The 22,011-nt window shown below is 36.1% G+C and overlaps 3 protein-coding genes and 1 pseudogene across 3 annotated transcripts; 1 reads left to right on the top strand and 3 right to left on the bottom strand.

Moving 5' to 3' along the window:
• Window positions 1–777: 777 nt before the first annotated feature.
• On the bottom strand, window positions 778–4,492 carry LOC121808936 (protein FAR1-RELATED SEQUENCE 5-like). Its single transcript, XM_042209492.1, has 4 exons — window positions 4,297–4,492; window positions 3,123–3,855; window positions 1,866–2,298; window positions 778–1,776 (listed from the first exon to the last, which is right to left on the bottom strand). Exons 1-4 carry the CDS (start codon window positions 4,490–4,492, stop codon window positions 778–780), a joined length of 2,361 nt encoding a protein of 786 aa, XP_042065426.1.
• Window positions 4,493–5,293: 801 nt separating this feature from the next.
• Window positions 5,294–7,180, top strand: LOC121807342 (annotated as a pseudogene).
• Window positions 7,181–7,200: 20 nt separating this feature from the next.
• LOC121807341 (CCR4-NOT transcription complex subunit 11-like) lies at window positions 7,201–10,928 on the bottom strand. Its single transcript, XM_042207563.1, has 12 exons — window positions 10,750–10,928; window positions 10,182–10,289; window positions 9,630–9,713; window positions 9,348–9,401; window positions 9,043–9,188; window positions 8,766–8,916; window positions 8,529–8,666; window positions 8,279–8,350; window positions 8,128–8,201; window positions 7,701–7,842; window positions 7,508–7,586; window positions 7,201–7,434 (listed from the first exon to the last, which is right to left on the bottom strand). Exons 1-12 carry the CDS (start codon window positions 10,906–10,908, stop codon window positions 7,337–7,339), a joined length of 1,305 nt encoding a protein of 434 aa, XP_042063497.1. The 5' UTR covers window positions 10,909–10,928; the 3' UTR covers window positions 7,201–7,336.
• Window positions 10,929–16,174: 5,246 nt separating this feature from the next.
• LOC121807340 (CCR4-NOT transcription complex subunit 11-like) lies at window positions 16,175–20,606 on the bottom strand. Its single transcript, XM_042207562.1, has 12 exons — window positions 20,398–20,606; window positions 19,850–19,957; window positions 19,339–19,422; window positions 19,051–19,104; window positions 18,749–18,894; window positions 18,474–18,624; window positions 18,236–18,373; window positions 17,075–17,146; window positions 16,924–16,997; window positions 16,677–16,818; window positions 16,487–16,565; window positions 16,175–16,399 (listed from the first exon to the last, which is right to left on the bottom strand). Exons 1-12 carry the CDS (start codon window positions 20,599–20,601, stop codon window positions 16,302–16,304), a joined length of 1,350 nt encoding a protein of 449 aa, XP_042063496.1. The 5' UTR covers window positions 20,602–20,606; the 3' UTR covers window positions 16,175–16,301.
• Between the last annotated feature and the right edge of the window lie 1,405 nt (window positions 20,607–22,011).

Consider the following 22,011-nt stretch of genomic DNA (forward strand, 5'->3'; position numbering starts at 1 on the left):
AAACACATTGAAATTGATGTTGAGAAAATGATTGCGGCATATTTAAAGAGCAAATGATCATTTTAGCAGATCAAATTTTGTATTCGACATACATTTGTTATGAGCATTGAATAAAGTACCACGCGTTTTAATATTGTTCATTATTAGGCTATATTACTGCATTGGTTAACAGATTTAGTTCATTTCAGAAATCTTAGTTCATTTCAATAATCTATTGACAAATGGAAAATATTTCATATAAAGTAAGATTAATAATATATTCCTACAATATATCTTGTTTATTCTCTTTAAGCTTGTAAAAAGTTTAAACAAATTCAAATTCAAAATGTAAATGAAGTAAGAAACAACATGGTTGAAGTACAGAAGTAAGTGAATGAAGAACATAATTATCCAACTGAAGTAAATTATCCAAATCCAGATATTTAGCCTCAACATCGTATTTTCCTCTTTATATGTTGTTCAATATTAGCATGTAATGTTGCATTGGGTACCATATTTAGTTCATTTCAGAGATCTTAGTTCATTTTTGAGATCTATTGATTATTGATAAGTGAATGACAAATGGAAAATATATCAAAGAAAGACTGAGAAAAACATTATAATAAAGAAAAAATAAGCCATTATAACAACACTTCAGTCTATTCTCTTTAAGCTCGCAAAAAGTTTTAACAAATTCAAATTCAAAATGTAAATGAAGTAAGAAACTACAAGACTGAAGTACAGAAGTAACACAATGAAGAACAGAAATATCCGAATGAAGTAATAAAACAACCAGCTTTAACATTGGTTTCTCCTCTTTTTCTTGTTATTCTCCTCATGTATCTTATCACAATTTCTTGAATCATGCCGACCAACCTCGCCGCATTTTCCACATTTCCGACCAGGCTTGGACATCTCTCTCATTTCCTTCTCAAGCCGAGAAAGACGTCGACCACAACCTTTGGTTTTGACGACATCTGGCGGATGAACATCTATTTGACTAGGGACATGTGATCCATAAAAATTCTCAATCATTAATCTCTTTTCACTAATTGACAACACATTTCCCTCACCAAGTACTTCTTTTCTCCCTTCAGCCATAATTTGTCTAAATGCTCGAATTTTATCACTATCTCCTTCAATAAGTCGTGCAATATCATAAAAATCTCCATGCATATCCCTATACTCCTGCTTCGTCTCATCCGCAACAATAAATGTTTCAATATCATCATCAAACCCACAATGAACAGCCTTGACAAATTTAGACTTCAACCATCGTCCTCCATGTAACTCATTAGGGATTAATTTTATTTTTTTGTTTCTCAAGACCCAAAAAATGTGACTGCATACAAGCCCAATCCTCCCAAACATCTTACAACTACATGCATATGAATCAAAAGATGTGGAGTATGACACAGTCCAGTTCTTCGAGAACTTGTCGTTGACTACATAAATCTCATTCTCACCAATGTTTGACACTGTCACCATAGTGACATTGTCAACTGCTTCCTCTATCTCACTTTGAATTAGTTTGAAACCACTATCACTATATATTGTTGAAGCATGCTTCTCGAGGGCTGAATTTGTTTTCAAAGTTGGAATTGTATTAAAATCCAAGTATTCTAGCCTATTGTTGTTGCTCCTTTGGCCATCCAATGCATTGTTGTAATTCATAAGAAATTCAACAAGATTAGAACGAGACTTGGAGTACCTCTTGAAGAATATGTTCTGAGATTCAGATATTGATGTGGTCTTTATTAGTGAACTCATTGGAAAATCCCTAAAGAATGCAGGCACCTGCAGTTCATTAGTTAACAAATATGCTTCAGAATAATGACAGAAATTCTTCAGCGTATAGAAAATATGTTTCCAAAGAGGATACATACCCAAAATTTTCGAGAGGCAAACATCGAGGAAAACCACTCATTGTCCTTAAGCCCATATTTTTCCATTACTTTATTCCATTCTTCATCAAATTCTTCAGGCTCTGTCAGCTCAGACCACACACAATTGTTTAACTCTTTTTTCAAATCTTCATTGCCAAGTAGATTCTTTGGTAACTTTTCCACAACCTTAAACATGATGTGCCACATGCACCATCGATGTCTTGTATCAACAAGGACTCTTTCCACAGCAACCTTCATTCCCAAATCCTGATCAGTAATGATCAATTTTGGTGCAGAACCCATACATTTGACAAAACGTTCAAACAACCATGCGAAGGAATCAGCATTTTCTTTAGATAATAAGCCTGCACCAAATGCTACAGGTCTCCCATGGTTGTCTTTTCCTGTGAACGGTGCAAATATCATGCAGTACCTGTATTACATCAATTCATCAAAAAAAGGATGTTATAAAAAGGATAAAGTAATATAAATGCTATGTTTAAACAGTAGGGTTTATGAATGAAATGAAGTAATAAAACATTATACTGAAGTAACAGACTCTAAAAATGAATTAATAACACTTACTAATGAAGTAACATAGTATTCCAGTGAACTATCTATAATTGTGGATGATATGTTGCATATTAATTCTGTGTTTGTTATGTAAAGGTAAAACTTCCTCTCCAATTATGAAGAATGCAAGTAGTTCTGAAATGTAGTATCTATAACTGTGCTCACTGCTAAAATGTGAACTTAACTAATATGTAAATATATAGTAATGAAGTTTCATGCCCTACTGTGAAAACCTATGAAGTAGTAAATTGATAAAATGAATTAATAAAACATGATATTGAAGTAACAGACTCTAATTATGAACTACCTATTTCATAATTATATATAACATCCTTTTTAATGAATTGATGTAATACAGGTACTGCATGATATCTTTACTGAAGTAACAGACTCTAAAAATGAATTAATAACCCATAATAATGAAGTAACATAGTATTCCAGTGAACTATCTTTAATTGTGGATGATATGCTGCATATTAATACTTCAGACACTAAGAGTTTTACTCTCCTACTAAGACTCCTAAATACTTCTGTACTCACATCATTCCAGGGGACTATTAATTCATTATTGACTATTACTAGTACATTCTGTTAAGTTATTTCATTAATTCAGTAAATGTTTCATGCATATGCAAGTTGATCACATCAATAATCATATCATTATAAACAACATATTGTTCGTACCTATTAGTTGAATATGTTGTGTCAAACGATACTATATCACCGTAGAGATGGAAATTCTTCTTAGCAATGGGGTCACACCAAAAAAGACGAGTGAGCATATCCTGAGAGTTCACCTCAAAATCATAGGTGAATGCTGGACAATTCTCTTTCTTCCAGCTCATCTCATTAAGTACCATTTGTGCATCTGCCCCACTAGTATATGCTCTCAAGTCGCGCCTATAGTTTCTAACTTCTACAACTGTGCAACCAACATAATCCAGCCCACCAAGAACCTCATTCAGCAACTTAAAAGTCAGTGTAGGGCCTATGTTTGCACTTGCACAATCTAGTATAAATTTCTGATGCAATAGGTCAATGTTGCGATTCAGCCTCATGAATCGCATATGGCGTAACTCCACCATATCATGATTATGTATTTCATAAAATTGATTGACAACATAACCTATTCCTTTACAAAACTTAAAAGCAATTTTAGCCTTGCAAAAACACTTCCTAGAAGAACGTCTACGTTTTGACTCATGCCCTTGCATTTTCATTTTCCTCTGACCTTCTCTACTGCACACAACATACAACCATGTGACATGATCCACCTTCTTTTTAGATCCATGTTTACGAGTGTCAAACCCAACATGTCGTGCATACTTATTATAAAACTCAGTAGCATCATCAAGTCTAAGAAAAATCTGACCAATGTAAGGCTTCAGCTGGGATGGACAATCAGGTAAGTATGACACTGTTATAAAACATACAAACTACTGTTAGTGGAAAATTTAAATAAAACAAAACATATTCATTCAAACAAGAACAGAAGTTCAGTTTTACTATTTATTACTTCATGGTAACAACAATTTAGTTCATTATGAGTACATATCGCATATACACTACAATAATATCAGCATTTAACATTCAACAAGAACAGAAGTTCATTTTAACTTGTTATTACTTCAGGATAAATAAAATTTAGTTCACTATGAGTACAGATCGCATATACACTACAAACATGAAAAAAATCTGTTTTACTTCATTATTTTTAAGCACATGGATCAACTTTCCAACGTTCCAACGTAGTTTTGAGCTCATTTTTTCGACATTTACTTCATTATTATTCTTTTTACACTACAAACATGAAAAAAATCTAAGATAACACATTGCTCAATTAGAAAAATTCATCTACCTTCAACTGCGGTATTATTTGATTCTGCCTCTGAATCCGAATTTGAATCCGTATCAAAAAGAGAGCCTCCTAGATTTCTAAGATCATTCATAATCGATCCATCATTGATCGATGTAGATCCTCTTGATGTAGATCCTAATCCGTCTTCAACCGCAGAATTTGTTGAAGTAGATCCCAATCTATCGATATTCTCCATGAGAGTCAGAATATTGAGAAATTGAAACAGAATTAGTGAACTAAGGTCCAGCAGCTTTTGATGAGCCCGAAACGAATGAAACACCAGCTGGTGCAGCGTGAATTGAACATGGAATGAAGAAGATCCACGCGAACGTCGATGGCAGATTGAAGAAGATCGACGCAGAGCAGATTGTGAATTGCAAGAGAATTGATAGCTTTTGATGAGCCCGAAACGAATCAAACACCAGCTGATGCAGCGTGAATTGAACGTGGAATGAAGAAGATCGACGCGGATCGTGGATGGCAGATTGAATTGAAGAAAATTGCGTGAAAATTGATGAAGATTGCTTGAAGATTGTGTGAAGATTGTATGAATTGAGAGAATGAAAGAGATTCACGTTTTTGATGAAGATTAATAAATTGATTTCCAAAAATACCCCTCAGCATGTTTTTATTGAATAAATAATTAAATTAATTATAAATTAATCCTAACCATAAGATTAAAAAAATGGAGGGCCCTAATTTGGTCTCTAGTTCGGCCCTTAAGAATGGTTCGACATTGATCACATCCCTATATATATATATATATATATATATATATATATATATATATATATATATATATCAAAACCATCAACACAAGTCCGAAAGCAATCAAGTCTCTACTCCCACACACACTCGGAAAGCAATCAAGTATCTATTCCCAAATCCCACACACACTCTTAACTCTATTTGAAAAATCATCATCAATTCATCAATGGCGAAAAGGCGATAGGCATTGACCTCGGCACCACCTACAGCTGCGTGGGCGTGTGGCAAAACGACCGCGTCGAGATCATCCCCAACGACCAGGGCAACCTCACCACCCCTTCCTACGTGGCCTTCACCGACACCGAGCGCCTCATCGGAGACGCTGCCAAGAACCAAGTCGCCATGAACCCCCACAACACCGTCTTCGACGCCAAGCGCTTCATCGGCCGCCGCTTCTCCGACCCCTCCGTCCAGTCCGACCTCAAGCTCTGGCCCTTCAAGGGCGAGGAGAAGCAATTTTCCCCCGAGGAGATCTCCTCCATGGTCCTCTCCAAATTGAGAGCAATCGCCAGAGGCCTTTTTAGGCCAGGCCGTGAACGACGCCGTCGTCACCGTCCCGGCCTACTTCAACGACTCCCAGCGCCAGGCCACCAAGGAACCGGGCCTCAACGTCATGAGGATCATCAACGAGCCGACCGCGGCCGCGATCACTTACGGCCTGGACAAGAAGGCGTCGAAGACGGGAGAAGAATGTGCTGATTTTCGACCTCGGTGGGGGCACGTTCGATGTGTCTATTTTGTCGATTGAGGAAGGGATTTTTGAAGTCAAGGCGACCGCCGGCGACACGCATTTGGGAGGGGAGGATTTCGACAACCGGCTAGTGAATCACTTCGTGGCGGAGTTTAAACGGAAGCAAAAGAAGGATATTGGCGGGAACGCGCGTGCGCTGCGGCGGCTGAGGACGGCGTGCGAGCGGGCCAAGCGCACGCTGTCCTCCACTGCGCAGACTACGATTGAGATTGATGCGTTGTTTGAAGGGATTGATTTTTATGCCACGATTACTCGGGCGAGGTTCGAGGAGTTGAACATGTATTTGTTTTAGAAATGTATGGAGCCGGTGGAGAAATGCTTGATCGATGCTAAGATAGACAAAAGCCTGATCCACGACGTCGTTTTGGTCGGCGGATCGACGAGGATTCCGAAGGTGCAGCAGCTGCTTCAGGACTTCTTCAATGGGAAGGAGCTCTGCAAGAGCATCAACACGGACGAGGCGGTGGCGTATTGCGCGGCCGTGCAGGCGGCGATCCTAAGCGGCGAGGGGGACTAGAGGGTGCAGGAGTTGCTTCTCCTCGACGTCATGCCGCTCAGCCTCCGGATCAAGACTGCCGGGGGCGTGATGGCGGTCTTGATCCCGAGGAACACCACGATCCCGACGAAGAAGGAGCATATTCTCGACCTACTCGGACAACCAGCCCGGGGTGCTGATCCAGGTATACGAGGGCGAGCGGCCGATGACCCAGGACAACAACCTCCTCGGAAAGTTCGAGCTCACCGGAATCCCGCCGGCGCCGAGGGGGGTGCCGCAGGTGAATGTGTGCTTCGACATTGACGCAAATGGGATGCTGAACGTGTCCGCGGAGGACAAAACCGCTGGGGTGAAGAACATCACCACCATCACCAACGACAAGGGGCGGCTGAGCAAGGAGGAGATTGAGCGGATGGTGGCAGAGGCGGACAAGTATAGGGCGGAGGATGAGGCGGTGAAGAAGGGCGTGGATGCCAAGAACGCGCTCGAGAATTACGCGTACAACATGAGGACTACGATCAAGGATGAAAAGGTGGCGGGGAAGCTCGGCGCTTCAGACAAGGAGAAGATCAAGAAGGCGATCGACGAGGCGGTGGAGTGGCTGGAGAGAAATCAGTTGGCTGAGGTGGATAAATTGGAGGATAAATTGAAGTTGGAGAGTTTGTGCAACCCCATTATTTCTAAGATGTATCAGGGCGGCGGCGATGCTGGCAGCTCAACGCCGGGCTCTGCTAGCTCCGGCAACGGTGGTGCTGGCCCAAAGATTGAAGAGGTTGATTGAATTGATGGAAACCAGAAGCGTTGTGGATTACTACATTTTATCTATACTTGGTGTTAGTTTTTTTGTACTTTCCAAATAATGCTTGTGTGTGTAAAAAATTACCAATAGTTATTAATGAATAAGAGTCCCTTATATGAGTTCGAATTAAAATGTGATTTTGTAAAAGCAAAAGTCGAATGCGAAACAGGAAAGAAAAGAAAGAAAATGCTAGCAGCTACGCTCAATTAAGTGCCCATTAAAACATCTAATCCAAGGTCTTAAGAAGCCTAAATAAGCCTGCTGCTTCTCTGATCCTCGAGAACTCGATGCAGAACGACTGCACTTCGAGGAAAATGTCGTTCACTGCAAATACACACAACGCATTATTTACCTAATCATCATCGAATTATTTTGCGATAATTTACGAATTGCTGACCGTTGATTATTTTGTTTCGGATTAGACTTTGCAGAAAAACACAAACCAGTCTCACAAGTCTGTTCTGCATATACCGATCCTGCAACATAAACGAGTTGCTAAGAATAGTTAGGGATCCCGGCAATAGGGATGTAAACAGTCGACTATATTTCAAGAAAAATACACGGAACAGTAAGAGATATGAAGTACGAACCTTGATACCCTGACAAGCACTTATACAGTTGGAAATATAAGTGTGTAAGAACATCGTAGGAAGTTCAATTGTAGTGGTCAGCCTATTTACAACTTCCATGGAATGAAGGCTCATCTCCATATTTACAAGAACTGTAAAATATCTGAACAGTAGGGAAACAGAAATTCCAAAGAGAGTTGTAAGCACTAGAGCCAAAATAATACTCCCTCCGTCCCACACTACTCGCACCTTTCCTTTTGCGCACGGAGATTAAGGAATGAGTGATAGACAAAGTCAACAATTACGGCTGTAGGAATAAATTGTTACTAAAAATGGAAAGAGTGCAAATAACTTGGGACACCCAGAAAGGAAATAAGTGCAAGTAGTGCGGGACGGAGGGAGTACTCAACTATCAGTTAAAAGCCAAAAGTAATGAGCAATATCATACTCCTTAATTTCGGATGAATTCACCAACTTAATCAGCACTTCGACAGCAATCATGGGATTATTTTCCACTAGGTCCTGGAGAAAATGTTGCAATACAATTAATACGCAGGAACCATGCTTTCACTCGGAAATAACACCCTTAAACGACATACCGGGAGCTTTTTAGGTGATAGTCCACAGTGATATACAAGCTTCGGGTCATTTGCTAACTCCACCAGCACTTGCTGAAGGAAAAAACATATATTAGGCAACATTTAAACAACTCAAAGGTATTCGCAACTTCCTTTACCAAATTAAAGGGTTTAAGTAAAGGATAAACCAGTACATTTACGTTTGAAACGAAGAAAGAACAATGTGTGTGACACTTCTGCATGAAATACATAGCCTTTAAAATCATAGTACCTCTTGTTGCACAGGAACAAGCGGCCCCTTCAAAGCTTTTGAAATTAAATCTCTTACAGCAACTGCTCTACTAGTATCAGCACACATTCCATAATCCCATAAAAGTTCATGGTTCATATCGGGGTTCAGCCACAAGAGCTGCTCGAGACCAGAAGATATTTTTTAGAAGCATACATAATTCATATGTTTGTAATAGAATGTCTCATCAGCTAATAGTTCTTACTGCTTATACATTACCTCACCATCCATTACTGGAAGCCTGGGAGGGAGCGGCCTGATCCATTGTGGACCTAATCCATCCAGTGAAAGAGAAGACATCAACCCAACTAAAGTTTCTTCTCTACTCCCAGATCCGATTTTAGATGTGACTCCAGGCTCTGCGTCAAACCTGAAATATGAATTTCAATACCAAGACAAAGAAAAACAATCAACTGAAAACAATTATGTGAGGAAATTGCGCTCTTGTGATCAATGTCACTGTAAAGTCACATGAAGTCACTAGTAAGAGTCATACTCAGATGAATTACTATCACATCCAAGGGGCACATCAGGATCAGGCACTATATTTTTCACAGTGTTGTCCTTTAACAAGCTTTTACATGGCTCTGTCTGAACTTTGACACAATATTGTTGCTGCAACTGCTCACGTTGTGGAAAGGACTGGAAGTTCAAAGGAAATGTATAAAGGATGTGGTAAAGAAAGAGATAAAAAAAAAGCTTATAAAAACTAATATATTTTTTCAGCATAGGTTGCAAAAGAACTGGCTACAAGCAATATTTATTTGCGTAAACTGGAACGTCAAATCCATCTACACTTACTTGTGATGAAAGATCAAAGTTACTTATGTAATCTGCCGCAGATTGCTTGAGAAACTGCACAGAAGCTAATCAATTACAGAGGTGGATAAGGAAACAACTTCTGCGAGTAAAATATATATTCGCAAATGCATGTTAATTTCTCAGAGACGGCTTTTTCGATGTAAATATAGCATGACTTTCTCATTTAAGTGGGAAACATCTAAACAAAGATAAAAATGGCAAAACTGACAAGGATGACAAAGTTGGAAGTTGGAACTACAGAAAGAGAAATGATTGAAGAACCTCTCTTCCATTCACACTGGTTGAGCTCAATAAAAGAAGAACAAATGCCCTTTCACACTTTTCAGCTACGTCATCACATGCTGCCTGAAAATTGATAACACAGTTAAGCAAAACTAAAACTGGTTCTTAAAACAGAACTTCATCGTCAAACAAATGATAGTATTAGTTTAGTAAAATAAGGTAAAACTGTAAAGGTTTGCTAAAAATTGACATAACATTACGTTGTGGGAAAGATAATTTTGAACAGAAATTAAACATTAAATGCACTCGGAACACTATATATGTGATCAAAGTATTGAATACTGAGAGTTTATAAGCTGCAAAGAGCAAACTTTCACAAATGTAGAAGAACTACGAGAAATGGTGCTCTGAAAATTGTGATAAAAAAACGTCTCATCTTGCAGTGAAAATAATAGAGTTCTGGAATATGTTTATAAAGCATTAGACACCTCTACACAATTACTGAAAGTGATTAATGACAAAGAAAAAGCGTTACAATAGAAAATCATTAAAAACCTGAAAGATTTAAGCAAACTGACATGCTAAACTTACACCAACAAGCTTGGAAATGAAAGGGTTTGAGGAAGGATGCTGTGATGAATATGCTTGATGAATGATTGCAAACGCAATTAACCGCTGACTTGGATTTAGAAATTTCTCCTGCAGCAATACGACTTGACTTTAGCTTACTTTCCACTTCAATGTTTCAATCATAAAACACATATTTGTGCCACTCATAAACTAAAAAATCATAGTTCATACACAAATACAAAAGACTAGAGGCTTATTTCAACAACTATTGCACGTAAACTTTAGTGACAAGAGTCATTGCAAAGAGCTTCTTAATTCACTCAGAATTCACCCACTCCGTGGCTTGCTGAGAAACTACGCTTTGGATCAGTTCTAATGTGTAAACTATTCAGAAAAACTTAATCCTATCCGCAAATAAGCCTCCAAATGCTAATCCAATTCTACAAATTACTTCGGTGTATAGCGAATTTTAGAAATCAAGCAGCCAAATAAACACCATAATCAATTCAATCAATGTCAAATTAACATAGAACAGTAGCAACGATAGAATTTGAATAAAAATCAAAGCGAGAGCTAGAAAAACCCTAACCTTGGGGTCAGTAGTGAGGAAGTCGAGGGCGGAGCAGGCATAAAAATGCAGAGAGCGAGGGAATTTGGAGTTGAATTCGGCCACGATCTCTTCGACGGTCTTGTCTTCGCCGGCGCTGAGCAGCCGGAGCAGCTTACCACAGTCTTCAAAGCCCAACATTTTCAGTGAATCCGAGTCAGAAAAAGGGGAACGGATGATTTGCAATTTATACGCGACACTAATAGTAACCAAGAATTGCAAACAGGTACCTGAACTTTCAAGACTCTTTCACTTCAATCCTATATATTTCACTTTTTAATATTTGTTGTGATTTTAAGGTCATCCTCACTAATGCCATCATCTCATCACTTAAATTCCATTATTCATGAGACTCACAGATCAATTTTCAAATATCCCAAGACACTCAGTGACTCTATCACGGCGGTGTGATGACGGTTTTGATTCCAAGGAACACCATGATCCCGAGGGAGAAGTGGAGAAGTAATAGATATTCTCGATCTAGTCGGAAAACCATCCGTAAGAGTTGGATTGGTATATTTGAAAAGCGTATTTCAAACTGAATTGTTGCTTGGATACAAAAAGCATTCTCTATTACACATCTTCGAGATGAAAACTTTCACATTCTGCGGTTACTTTATTTTTCATTTCAATAAATTGTTCGCAATTTTTTTATTTCATTAGTTTAACTATTTATTATCAATTTTATAAAACGAGTGCACAAAAGTGACCGGGATTCCTAAAGTTGGACGGAGAAAGTATTATTTTTTTTAAGAAAATCCTACCCAATATTAAAATATGAATCATATATTTTCATTTATATTTTTTAAATTTATGGTACAAAATATAAGATGGAATTATTTCCAACTATAATATTAATAATAGTGAGGAAGGGGATATTGTCAGAGATTAAAAACGAATTTATGTATACTCCCTCTGTCTTAAGGAAGGAGACCTTCCTTGGGTGACACGAGATTTTATGTATTTTTGTTCTGTGTGTTAAGTGAAGAGAATAAAGTACACCCTTCGTTCCCAAAGAGTATGAACTTTGGGTTTGGCATGGGTTTTAATGCATTGGTGGTAAAGTAAGAGAGAGATCGATAGAGAAATTTTTTAAAGTATTGCTAGTGGAGAATGAGTCTCACCTCATTAGAGAGGAGAGAGTTTCCAAAAAGGAATGTTCATATTCCTTGGGGACGGACGAAAAATGAAATAGTGCATACTCTTCAAGGACGGAGATAGTATGAAAGAGGGAATAAAGTAGAGATAAATGTGTTTCTATTTTTAGAAATAACAAACCGAAAAGAAATGTGAGCCACCTTTGAAAGACAGATGGAATATATATTATTCCCTCCATCCCATAAAAATAAGGACACTTTCCTTTTTCGTATGTCTCATAAAAATATTTCATTTCCATTTATGGATAGTTCTCTCAAAATCATTTACAATATACATCAATTTATTTATAATTTATACTTTTAGGGTCCGCTATTAAACACTAATAATAATGTGAGGATCACTACGCTGCCCTAACACTATTTTAACTACATTTCTCCTCGTCTCTATTACTTAACCAATTATGCCTTAATTTTTGTATCATCCCAAATGTTTTTTTTGGGGGAGGGGGGAGGGGTTGTTGAAGGGAGTATCTATTTTAGATTTTAATTTAACCATATGTTTACACTCCATATTTTAATTTCCATTTTTTGCATTTAAAACAATTAACATGTTGGGCTCATGAAATCCGATTAATTAGGTTAGAATTCGAAATGTGCAACCTGATAAAATTCTAGCATGATTAGCCCACACCCAACTGCCCTGAAACCCGAATACGGCTAACCCCAAATCTTTTGAATTCGACCATATTGACATCCCTACTTGTACCCATAATACTATCTAAATCGAGATCATGTGTAAAATTGAATCTACATATGATTAAAAATATTACTGCAATATGTACTGATTATAGAACGTTGGCCCCCCGACGATATAAACTCACAAAAGGCTACTGCTGAACAAGTACATATGGCTAGGCATGCTCAAACCAAATCGACACTATCCAGTTCAGGTTGGGACCGCGAGGCAGTTCCAAACCGCCCAACGGTTCGGCAGTTCACACTATCCAATTCAGGTTCAATAAAATGCAAAATCGATACAGACGGTTTTGAACCGCCGGTTCAACGGTTAAAATGGTTCAAATAAAATTTTAAAAAAACATATTTATCATATATAATAGTAATTAATTTTTATATTTAAAAATAAACTTCACCAATATATAAATACAAATAACTCATAGTTATTTGTTGGCGCCTATGAATTCTAAGAAACTAAGAAACCATTCTTGGTTGTATCTCTTTTACAGAAACAGAAACATTGGTTGTATCTCTTTTACAGAAACAGAAACATGAATGTTTTATGTTTTTATGTTTCACTTGCATGGAGGAACCTCGCCCCTCCAAGGGAACAACTTCATATGTGGTTCATTCTTCAAGGAAGGCGGAAGGCTTAATAACAGGGAGAGGTTTTTCAGATGCAGAGCTAACAGCGTCGAAGATGATCGTTGTGCTTTATGCAAGGATGAAGCGGAAACCATTGAGCATCTTTTCTTCAGTTGTAAGCTCAGTATCATCTTTTGGTTTTTTTGTCGTGAAAGTTGGAATTTATCTACGTGTCTACCTATGGAACCAAGAATGTGCTATGTTTCTTGGAAGGGGGCTCCATTCGGACAGTTTGATAAGAAAAATGTGGATGTCAATGTTCTATGTTGTATTGTGGTCTATTTGGAATATAAGAAACAAGGTCGTGTTTCATGATTTCAAGCCTGATATGGACTTTGAGAAGAAGAGGCTCTCATGGCGGCTTGGGCTGTGGATATGTGGATGGTGTTGGGATTTTCTATTCTCTCCAGAATAAGTGATGGATAACCTGCACAAAGAGTGCACGGAAAAGGAATCTCATTTTCTCAAAGAAAGTGGCACAAAGTGGAACGCGCACAAAGAGCTAGACTATGAATAATATCATGTCCACATGGGGTTAGCTTTCTTCCTTTTCCATGTTTGCAGCACTGGCGGAGGCACATTGGAACAACAGGGTACTGTGGTACCCCAAACCTGGTTAGTCTAATACAATATTCAGTGTTGGATTTTATCTAATGATGGTGGTCCAGTGGTAAAACACTCTCAGTGCGTAGCTTCTGCCCGCCGAGATCCGAACAAGTAATTTCATTGTTTTTTTAGCATTCCTTTATGTATGTGTTAGATATGTTTAGACCAAAGAATCTTTTCAATTATTTATCCTTCTTTTTAATAATTTTTAAATTATGTTTAAACTCCTTTTAAGTTATATAGAAGTGTTTATTAGTTATCCAATAGTAATTATTTGCGCACCTATTTTCTGTTTATGCACTTACATTTTTTAGTTATTAGGTTGTTTAGGGAGTAGTAGTATGTTTTCATTATTTTGATATTTCATATTCTGTTATTTATTTATTTTAATTGCTTTGATTTTATTATTTTATACGCTTGTTTTTATAATTTTATGTAGTACTCCTATTATTTGTAGTGCAACTTGTACCTCAAAAAATATTCTTGTCTTTCAAATTTGTTCTATTATTTATTTTATTTTTAATTTCTTTGACTTTATATTATACTTTATTAAGTTATTATTTTATGTAATATTTATTGTAGTCCAACTCGCACCTCAAATTCTTGCAATTTTTTTTAATTTTTTTTATTTTTAAGAGTGTTATTTATATATTATCGTTGTACAATTCGTACCACCAAACCAAAATTACTGGAGCCGCCACTGGTTTGCATAAGGTATGCGGCTGATGTGGTGTTTGTGCTAGTGTAAGATTAGGCTAAGAGTTGTTTCTTTGTTTTGATGCCTTAGCTTGGTGTGCGTAGTGCCCACGTGGCTCTTAGCTTGGTGTGCATAGTGCCCCACGTGGCTTTGGTTTGTTGTTTTCTTTGTTTTTGTTTTGTAACTTTCTGCTCACCTCTCGCCGGGGGTTTGAACATTTTGTAGCATCTATTGCACATATCGAAAAAAAACGTGAGACAAAATATATTGAAATATTTTCTTTTATAACTACATGTTTAGATCATTCATTCATCTTTTTCCAATGTGGGATACAAAACTTTCTTGTGTCTTGTACTTTTCTTTATCTTTTACATTTTATTATTCATTGTTTTCATCTTTATTTTTTCATAATTCTTTTTCTAAGATAAATTTATAGATAATAATAGCTTCAACTAAAATAGTTTAGTTTGAATAGTTTAATTAAATTTTAAAGTCGCATATAGCTCATAATTTGTATATTTATAGAATGCGGACTGGTCCAAATAATTGGAATTGAATGTAGGTATATAGCTCATTTTTCTCAATGTATTGATTAAAATGTGCAATGAAACAACAATTAATATAATTTGTATGATAATGATAAAAATAGACGATTAAAGAAAATTTGTATAGTGGTATAATATAATCTATATATTTATATATTAGTATTATACTACTAGTATGATTTTGTATAATAATTATGGTTCTAATAGATGTAGTATAATTTATATAAATAAAATTATTATTTGAATATATTCTTGATTGATGAGAATAAACAATTATTGAGTAATATGATTTGTATATAAAAAATAAGTATTTTTGTACTCCCCATGTTCCCGTATAGTTGAGTCATTTTTCCATTTTGGGAAGTTCCCTCATAGTTGAGTCATTTACATGCATAGTAACATTTTTCTCTTTCTTACTTTACTCTATCTTTCTTTATTCTCTCTACTTTATTTACTTTTTACCTTATTCTCTCTACTTTTTTCTCTCTTACTTTTTTATCTATTTATTTAATACATTCAACATTCATTTCTTAAAATTCATGCCGAAAAGTTTCGCTTTAACTATGAGGGAGCAGAGAGTAATAGTTATTGATAGATTAATACAATTTGTATGATAATTATTCTCTTCTTAACTTATATAAGTATTTATTAATTAACACTTACATACATCTAATACTCCAAGTAATAATAGTAGAAGATAAAGTATTCATATAGACAAAGAATGATGCCATCTAGTTATAAATAATGACTTTTATCTTACATTGAAAGAAAGAACATTACATGCAAGAATATATTGCTATAAAAGATAATTATCCAATACTCTCTTCCAACTCAAAGACTCAAATCCGATATTAAGTGTTGACATTTTATAAATCAAAAGGTTTAAGTATATGGCCAATTGATTTTTTATAAGTAAAAATTGATTTGAAAAACTGGCTGTTTGAACCAATTGTCGGAACCGGCGGTTTCATGCCGTGAACCGGAAGCATCAAATTTCATGCCGGGCCGGTTCAGATTCAGAACCAGCTGTTTTTGAGCTGTGAACATGGCTACATAGGGCCACTGAATATTTTTGACTCGGCTTACAGGGGATCAAATTCCAATAATAGATAACATAACAAATTTCTTATGTCAATTAAAAGAAAATATTAGCAGCTACGTTCAATTAAGTGTGTCTATTAAAACATCCTGAAAGCCACTATACGACATCTACTCCAAGGTCTTCAACAGCCTAAATAAGCCTGCTGCTTCTCTGATCCTCGAGAACTCGATGCAGAACGCTTGCACTTCGATGAAGATGTCGTTCACTGCAAAAACAACCCATTTATTTTGCAAGTGTTCATTAACGGTGAAGCCATCTGATAACGCATAGTATCATGTAACAAACTGCTAACCATTGATTATTTTGTTTCGGATTAAACTTTGCAGAAAAACACAAACCAGTCTCACAAGTCTGTTCTGCATATACCTATCCTGCAAGATAAATGAGTTGCTAATAATAGTTAGGGATCCCGGTAACGATGTAAACAGTCAACTATATTTCAAGAAAAATACACAGAATAGTAAGAGATATGAAGTACGAACCTTGATACCCTGACAAGCACTTATACAGTTGGAAATATAAGTGTGTAAGAACATCGTAGGAAGTTCAATTGTAGTGGTCAGCCTATTTACAACTTCCATGGAATGAAGGCTCATCTCCATATTTACAAGAACTGTAAAATATCTGAACAGTAGGGAAACAGAAATTCCAAAGAGAGTTGTAAGCACTAGAGCCAAAATAATACTCGAACTATCAGTTAAAAGCCAAAAGTAATGAGCAATATCATACTCCTTAATTTCGGATGAATTCACCAACTTAATCAGCACTTCGACAGCAATCATGGGATTATTTTCCACTAGGTCCTGGAGAAAGTGTTGCAATACAATTAATACGCAGGAACCATGTTTGCACTCGTAAATAACACCGTTAAATGACATACCGGGAGCTTTTTGGGTGTTAGTCCACAATGATATACAAGCTTCGGGTCATTTGCTAACTCCACCAGCACTTGCTAAAGGAAAAAAACATATATTAAGCACATTTAAACAACCCAATGGTTGTTAGGGGAGTGCTTTGTCAACTTTGTGACTGATCTGTCGTGACTCGCACAATAATATATTCAGATGGGACAGAACACTCATGCAATCTTGCTGATAAAGATAGTGGAAAATAACTATGAATTAATAATGAAATTCTCCTCTTGCAAGGCTTTGACCTTTGCCAAACAAAATACTATTTCAAGCTATATTTCCCCTTCAACTTCTTGGGCTCTTGGTGTGTAATCAAATGATAACTAGCTTAATTTGATAACTTTAATAACTAATCAACTCATTATATTAAACATGTCAACACAATACCATTAGTATGTGACACAAATTTAGATTGGCATACTCATGTCATTGTGTTGACATTTAAATATAGATGTCAATACAAAGACATAAGTATGCCAATTTAAATTTGTGTTGACATACTAATGTCATTGTGATGACATTTTTAATGTAATGAGTTGATTAGTTATCAAATTTATTAAAGATCTTCCATAATAAGAACTCTTATCTCTTTAAATCCAACTCTATCTTCAATTCTTGATTTGTACCAATGTTAATCACAACTTCCTTAAACAAAGTAAACCAGTATATTTATCTAGGTGTTTTAAATAACGAAAGAACAATGTTTGTGACACTTCTGCATAATAAGTGAACACTTGCTAACATATTTATATGACAAAAAGAATAACTACCATTCTAGTACCTTCAAAATTAATGGCCTAAAGTAAATCATGAACAAACCACAAAATAATTGTTCTCCATATGATAGATACTCTGCCAGACTGTAACTTGTTTTTCACAGAAAAAAAGATGCATCCTTACTTATACCTCAGCTCAAGATACTTTTATTAGATCTGATGTCTGTGCATTTAATATCAAGAACAAGGTTTCGTTACCCAAAGGCCAGATGTAATTCAACAAAACTATTACACACATACAGCCATGCTCAAGGTTAGGAGCTTCATTTTTTTCAAAACATTCATCATTATTTAACACCCGAGATGGAATACATAGCCGAAACTTTGTGCAATGGACCTTTAAAATCATAGTACCTCTTGTTGCACAGGTACAAGTGGCCCCTTCAAAGCTTTTGAAATTAAATCTCTTACAGCAACTCCTCTACTAGTATCAGCACACATCCCATAGTCCCATAAAAGCTCATGGTTCATATCGGGGTTCAGCCACATTAGCTGCTCAAAACCAGGAGATGTTTTTTTAGAAGAATACACAATTCATACGTTCGTTATCGAATGTCTCATCAGCTGATAGTTATTAGTGCTTACAAATTACCTCTCCATCCATTACTGGAAGCCTTGGAGGGAGCGGCCTTATCCATTGTGGACCTAATCCATCTAGTGAAAAAGAGGACAACAACCCAACAAGAGTTTCTTCTTTATTCCCAGATCCAATTTTAGATGTAACTCCAGGCTGTGAATCAAACCTGAGATGTGGATTCCAACCAACACAGAGAACAACATTTAATTCAAAACAATTATGAGAAGGAAGTGAGCTCTTGTGAAGAAAATCACTGTAAAATCACACGAAGTCAATAGTAAGAGTCGTACTCAGATGAATTACTATCACATCCACGGGGCACATCAGGATCAGGTACTATATTTTTCACAGAGTTGTCCTTTAACAAGCATTTAAATGGCTCTGTCTGAACTTTGACACAATATTGTTGCTGCAACTGCTCACGTTGTGTAAAGGACTGGAAGTTCAAAGGAAATGTATAAAGGATGTGGTACAGAAAAAGATTTAAAAAAATGCGAATAAAACTATATTTTCTCAGCATAGGTGGCAATTGAACTGGCTACGAGCAATATTTATTTGTGTGGACTGGAAAATCAAATCCATCTACACTTACATGAGATGAAAGATCAAAGTTATTTATGTAATCTGCCGCAGATTGCTTGAGAAACTGCACGGAAGCTATAATCAATTAGAAAGTGGATACACAAACAACTTCAACAAGTAAAATATATATTCTTAAATGCATGTTAACTTGACGTTTCGTAGGAGGGGCCCTTTTCCCGAAGCAAGCATAGCATGACTTTCTCATTAAAGTGGTAAACAGCTAAACAAAGATTAAAAAAAGGCAAAACTGACAAGCATGACAAAGTTGGAACTACAGAAAGAGAAATAACTGAAGAACCTTTCTGCCATTGACACTGGTGGAGCTCAATAAGAGAAGAACAAATGCCCTTTCATACTTTTCAGCTACGTCATCACATGCTGCCTGCAAATTGACTACACTGATAAGCAAAACTACAACCGGTGCTTAAAACAGAGCTTCATCGACAAACAAATAATTAGTACTCCTATTAGTTTGCTAAAACTTGACGTAACATTAAGCTGTGGCAAAGTTAATTTGAACAGAAATTAAACATTAAATGCATTCGACACACTATTTATATGATCAAAGTATTGAAAACTGACAGTTTATAATCTGCAAAGAGCAAACTTTCACAAATGTAGAAGGACTATGAGAAATGGGCCCTGAAAATTGTGATAAGAAAAGTCTCATCTTGCAGTGAAAATAATCCTGTGGAATATGTTTATAAAGCATTAGACACCTCTACACAATTACTGAAAGTCAGTAATGACGAAGATTTATGTAAAAACAAAACCTGAAAGATTTATGCAAACTGACATGCTAAACTTACACTAACAAGCTTGGAAATGAAAGGGTTTGAGGAAGGTTGGTGTGATGAATATGCTTGATGAATGATTGCAAACGCAATTAACCGCTGACTTGGATTTAGAAATTTCTCCTGCAGCAATATGACTTGAAACTTTAGCTTACATTACACAACATGCCAATTAAATGTTTCAATCATAAAACACATATTAGTGCTACTCATAAGCAAAAGGTAGAGGGAAATTAAAAACTATACTAGTTCATACACAAATAAAAAAGACGAGAGGCTTAATTCACTCAGAATTCGCCCACTCCGTGGCATGCTGAAAAACTTAGCTTTCCATTGGATCAGTTCTAACTTGTAAACTATGCAGAAAAAATTAATCCTATCCGCGAATAAGACCTCCAAATGCTAATCCAATTCTACAAATTACTTCAGCGTATAGCGAATATTAGAAATCAAGCGGCCAAATAAACACAATAATCAATTCAATCAATGTCAAATTAACATAGAACAGTAGCAATCGAAAGAATTTGAACACAAATCAAAGAGAGAGCTAGAAAAACCCTAACCTTGGGGTCAGTAGTGAGGAAGTCGAGGGCGGAGCATGCATAAAAATGCAGAGGGAGAGGGAATTTGGAGTTGAATTCGGCCACGATATCTTCGACGGTCTTGTCTTCGCCGGCGCTGAGCAGCCGGAGCAGCTTACCACAGTCTTCAAAGCCCAACATTTTCAGTGAATCCAAGTCAGAGAGAGGGGAGCTGATGATTTTCATTTGTACGAGACACTAATAAGCACGTTTTGGTCAAATTTACAGTTTTAACCTTATATGTTCGGATTTCGGATTTATTTATTAATCATAAAAATCTATATTTCTTTTATTCCCTATGTCCCTTAATAATTGACACGACTTGGCGAATGTTTTAAGAAATAAAGTGGACAGTGGGTGGAAAAAGGTAGTATAATGTGGGTCGTACTTATATATATAATTAATTTTATAATAAAATATTAGTGGAATGCAAATTAGTGGAATATAAGGTTAATTACCAACATCAGTAAAAATAAATGGTGGCAATTAATGGGGAATGGAGTAAACAATATGTATTCCTTTGTTCTATAATAGTGGAGTCATTTCATTTTGCACATTCGTTTTGAAAAAATAATATTTCCTCCATCTCAAGGAAGATGATCATTTCCGTGGGCGGCACATAATTTTACACAATTTTAATTTATTTGTTAAATGGAGAGAGTAAAGTAAGAGAGGGAATAAAATAGAGATAAAGGTGAGTAAATCGTGGGTGAATGAAAGTAGGTCATCTTCTGTAGGACAGATGAAGTAATATATAGTTAAAGTAAATAAATAGTAAAGTAAAAGAGAGAATAATGTAGATAAGACTCGTATCTATATTATTTTTTTTACTTTACTCTTCCTCCACTTTAACTATTTATTATCATTTTCCAAAATTAGAGCAGAAAATAAAATAACTCTACTACTATCAAACGGGGGAGTAAATATTTAACAAAATTGACATTATATTATAAATATATATTTAGCACAAATTAAAAATATAAATTTAGGAATGCAAATACAACCCTATCTATAAAACAAACTATAAACTTTAATCTTATCCACTAATTATATCAGATCTATGGTACTCCCTTCGTCCCTGAAGAGTCTGCACTATTTCCTTTTTCATTCGTCCCCAAAGAGTATGAACATTCTGATTTTGGAAACTATCTTCTCTCTAATGAGGTGAGACTCATTCTCTACTAACAATACTTAAAAAACTTTCTCTCTCTATCTCTCTTTTACTATACCAATAATGCATTAAAACCCGTGCTGAATTCAAAGTTTATATTCTTTGGAGACGGAGGGAGTATGTAATGTGTTCAATTTCGATGTCAACAGATGCTACTATTTTATCAACAAGGGTGTATATGGAAATCGATTTTTTCATCAGTTACATACATCCCTAATTTCATTCTCTCCATAAATCTTCTCCGGTTAAAATTGATCTCCTAAATCTTCTGTGGCGTTAGCTCAACGGATCTGCTAATTTTTCTCCGGCGTAAGCTCAACGAACACGTTTGTATTGAATTGAGATTTGTTACGAAGCTCATGGTATTTTTCATGCTAGTTTCAATAATGGGTGAATCATAATGATGAAACCAATGACGATTATGT

The sequence above is a fragment of the Salvia splendens genome, chromosome 6 (assembly GCF_004379255.2).
Source record: "Salvia splendens isolate huo1 chromosome 6, SspV2, whole genome shotgun sequence".
In the NCBI taxonomy this organism is placed as follows: domain Eukaryota; kingdom Viridiplantae; phylum Streptophyta; class Magnoliopsida; order Lamiales; family Lamiaceae; genus Salvia; species Salvia splendens.

What these genes read in the sequence shown, in the direction of transcription:
- LOC121808936 (XM_042209492.1), bottom strand. Translation starts at nt 4,492, where the DNA reads ATGGAGAATATCGATAGATTGGGATCTACTTCAACAAATTCTGCGGTT. An exon ending in AAATAATACCGCAGTTGAAG is followed by an intron (nt 3,856 to 4,296) that starts GTAGATGAATTT and finishes GTTTTATAACAG; the next exon opens with TGTCATACTTACCTGATTGT. An exon ending in TTGCCTCTCGAAAATTTTGG is followed by an intron (nt 1,777 to 1,865) that starts GTATGTATCCTC and finishes AATGAACTGCAG; the next exon opens with GTGCCTGCATTCTTTAGGGA.
- LOC121807340 (XM_042207562.1), bottom strand. Translation starts at nt 20,601, where the DNA reads ATGAAAATCATCAGCTCCCCTCTCTCTGACTTGGATTCACTGAAAATG. An exon ending in TCCTCACTACTGACCCCAAG is followed by an intron (nt 19,958 to 20,397) that starts GTTAGGGTTTTT and finishes ATATTGCTGCAG; the next exon opens with GAGAAATTTCTAAATCCAAG. An exon ending in CCAGTGTCAATGGCAGAAAG is followed by an intron (nt 19,105 to 19,338) that starts GTTCTTCAGTTA and finishes GCTTCCGTGCAG; the next exon opens with TTTCTCAAGCAATCTGCGGC.
- LOC121807341 (XM_042207563.1), bottom strand. Translation starts at nt 10,908, where the DNA reads ATGTTGGGCTTTGAAGACTGTGGTAAGCTGCTCCGGCTGCTCAGCGCC. An exon ending in TTCCAGTAATGGATGGTGAG is followed by an intron (nt 8,667 to 8,765) that starts GTAATGTATAAG and finishes GGTCTCGAGCAG; the next exon opens with CTCTTGTGGCTGAACCCCGA. An exon ending in AATTCATCCGAAATTAAGGA is followed by an intron (nt 7,843 to 8,127) that starts GTATGATATTGC and finishes CCTACTGTTCAG; the next exon opens with ATATTTTACAGTTCTTGTAA.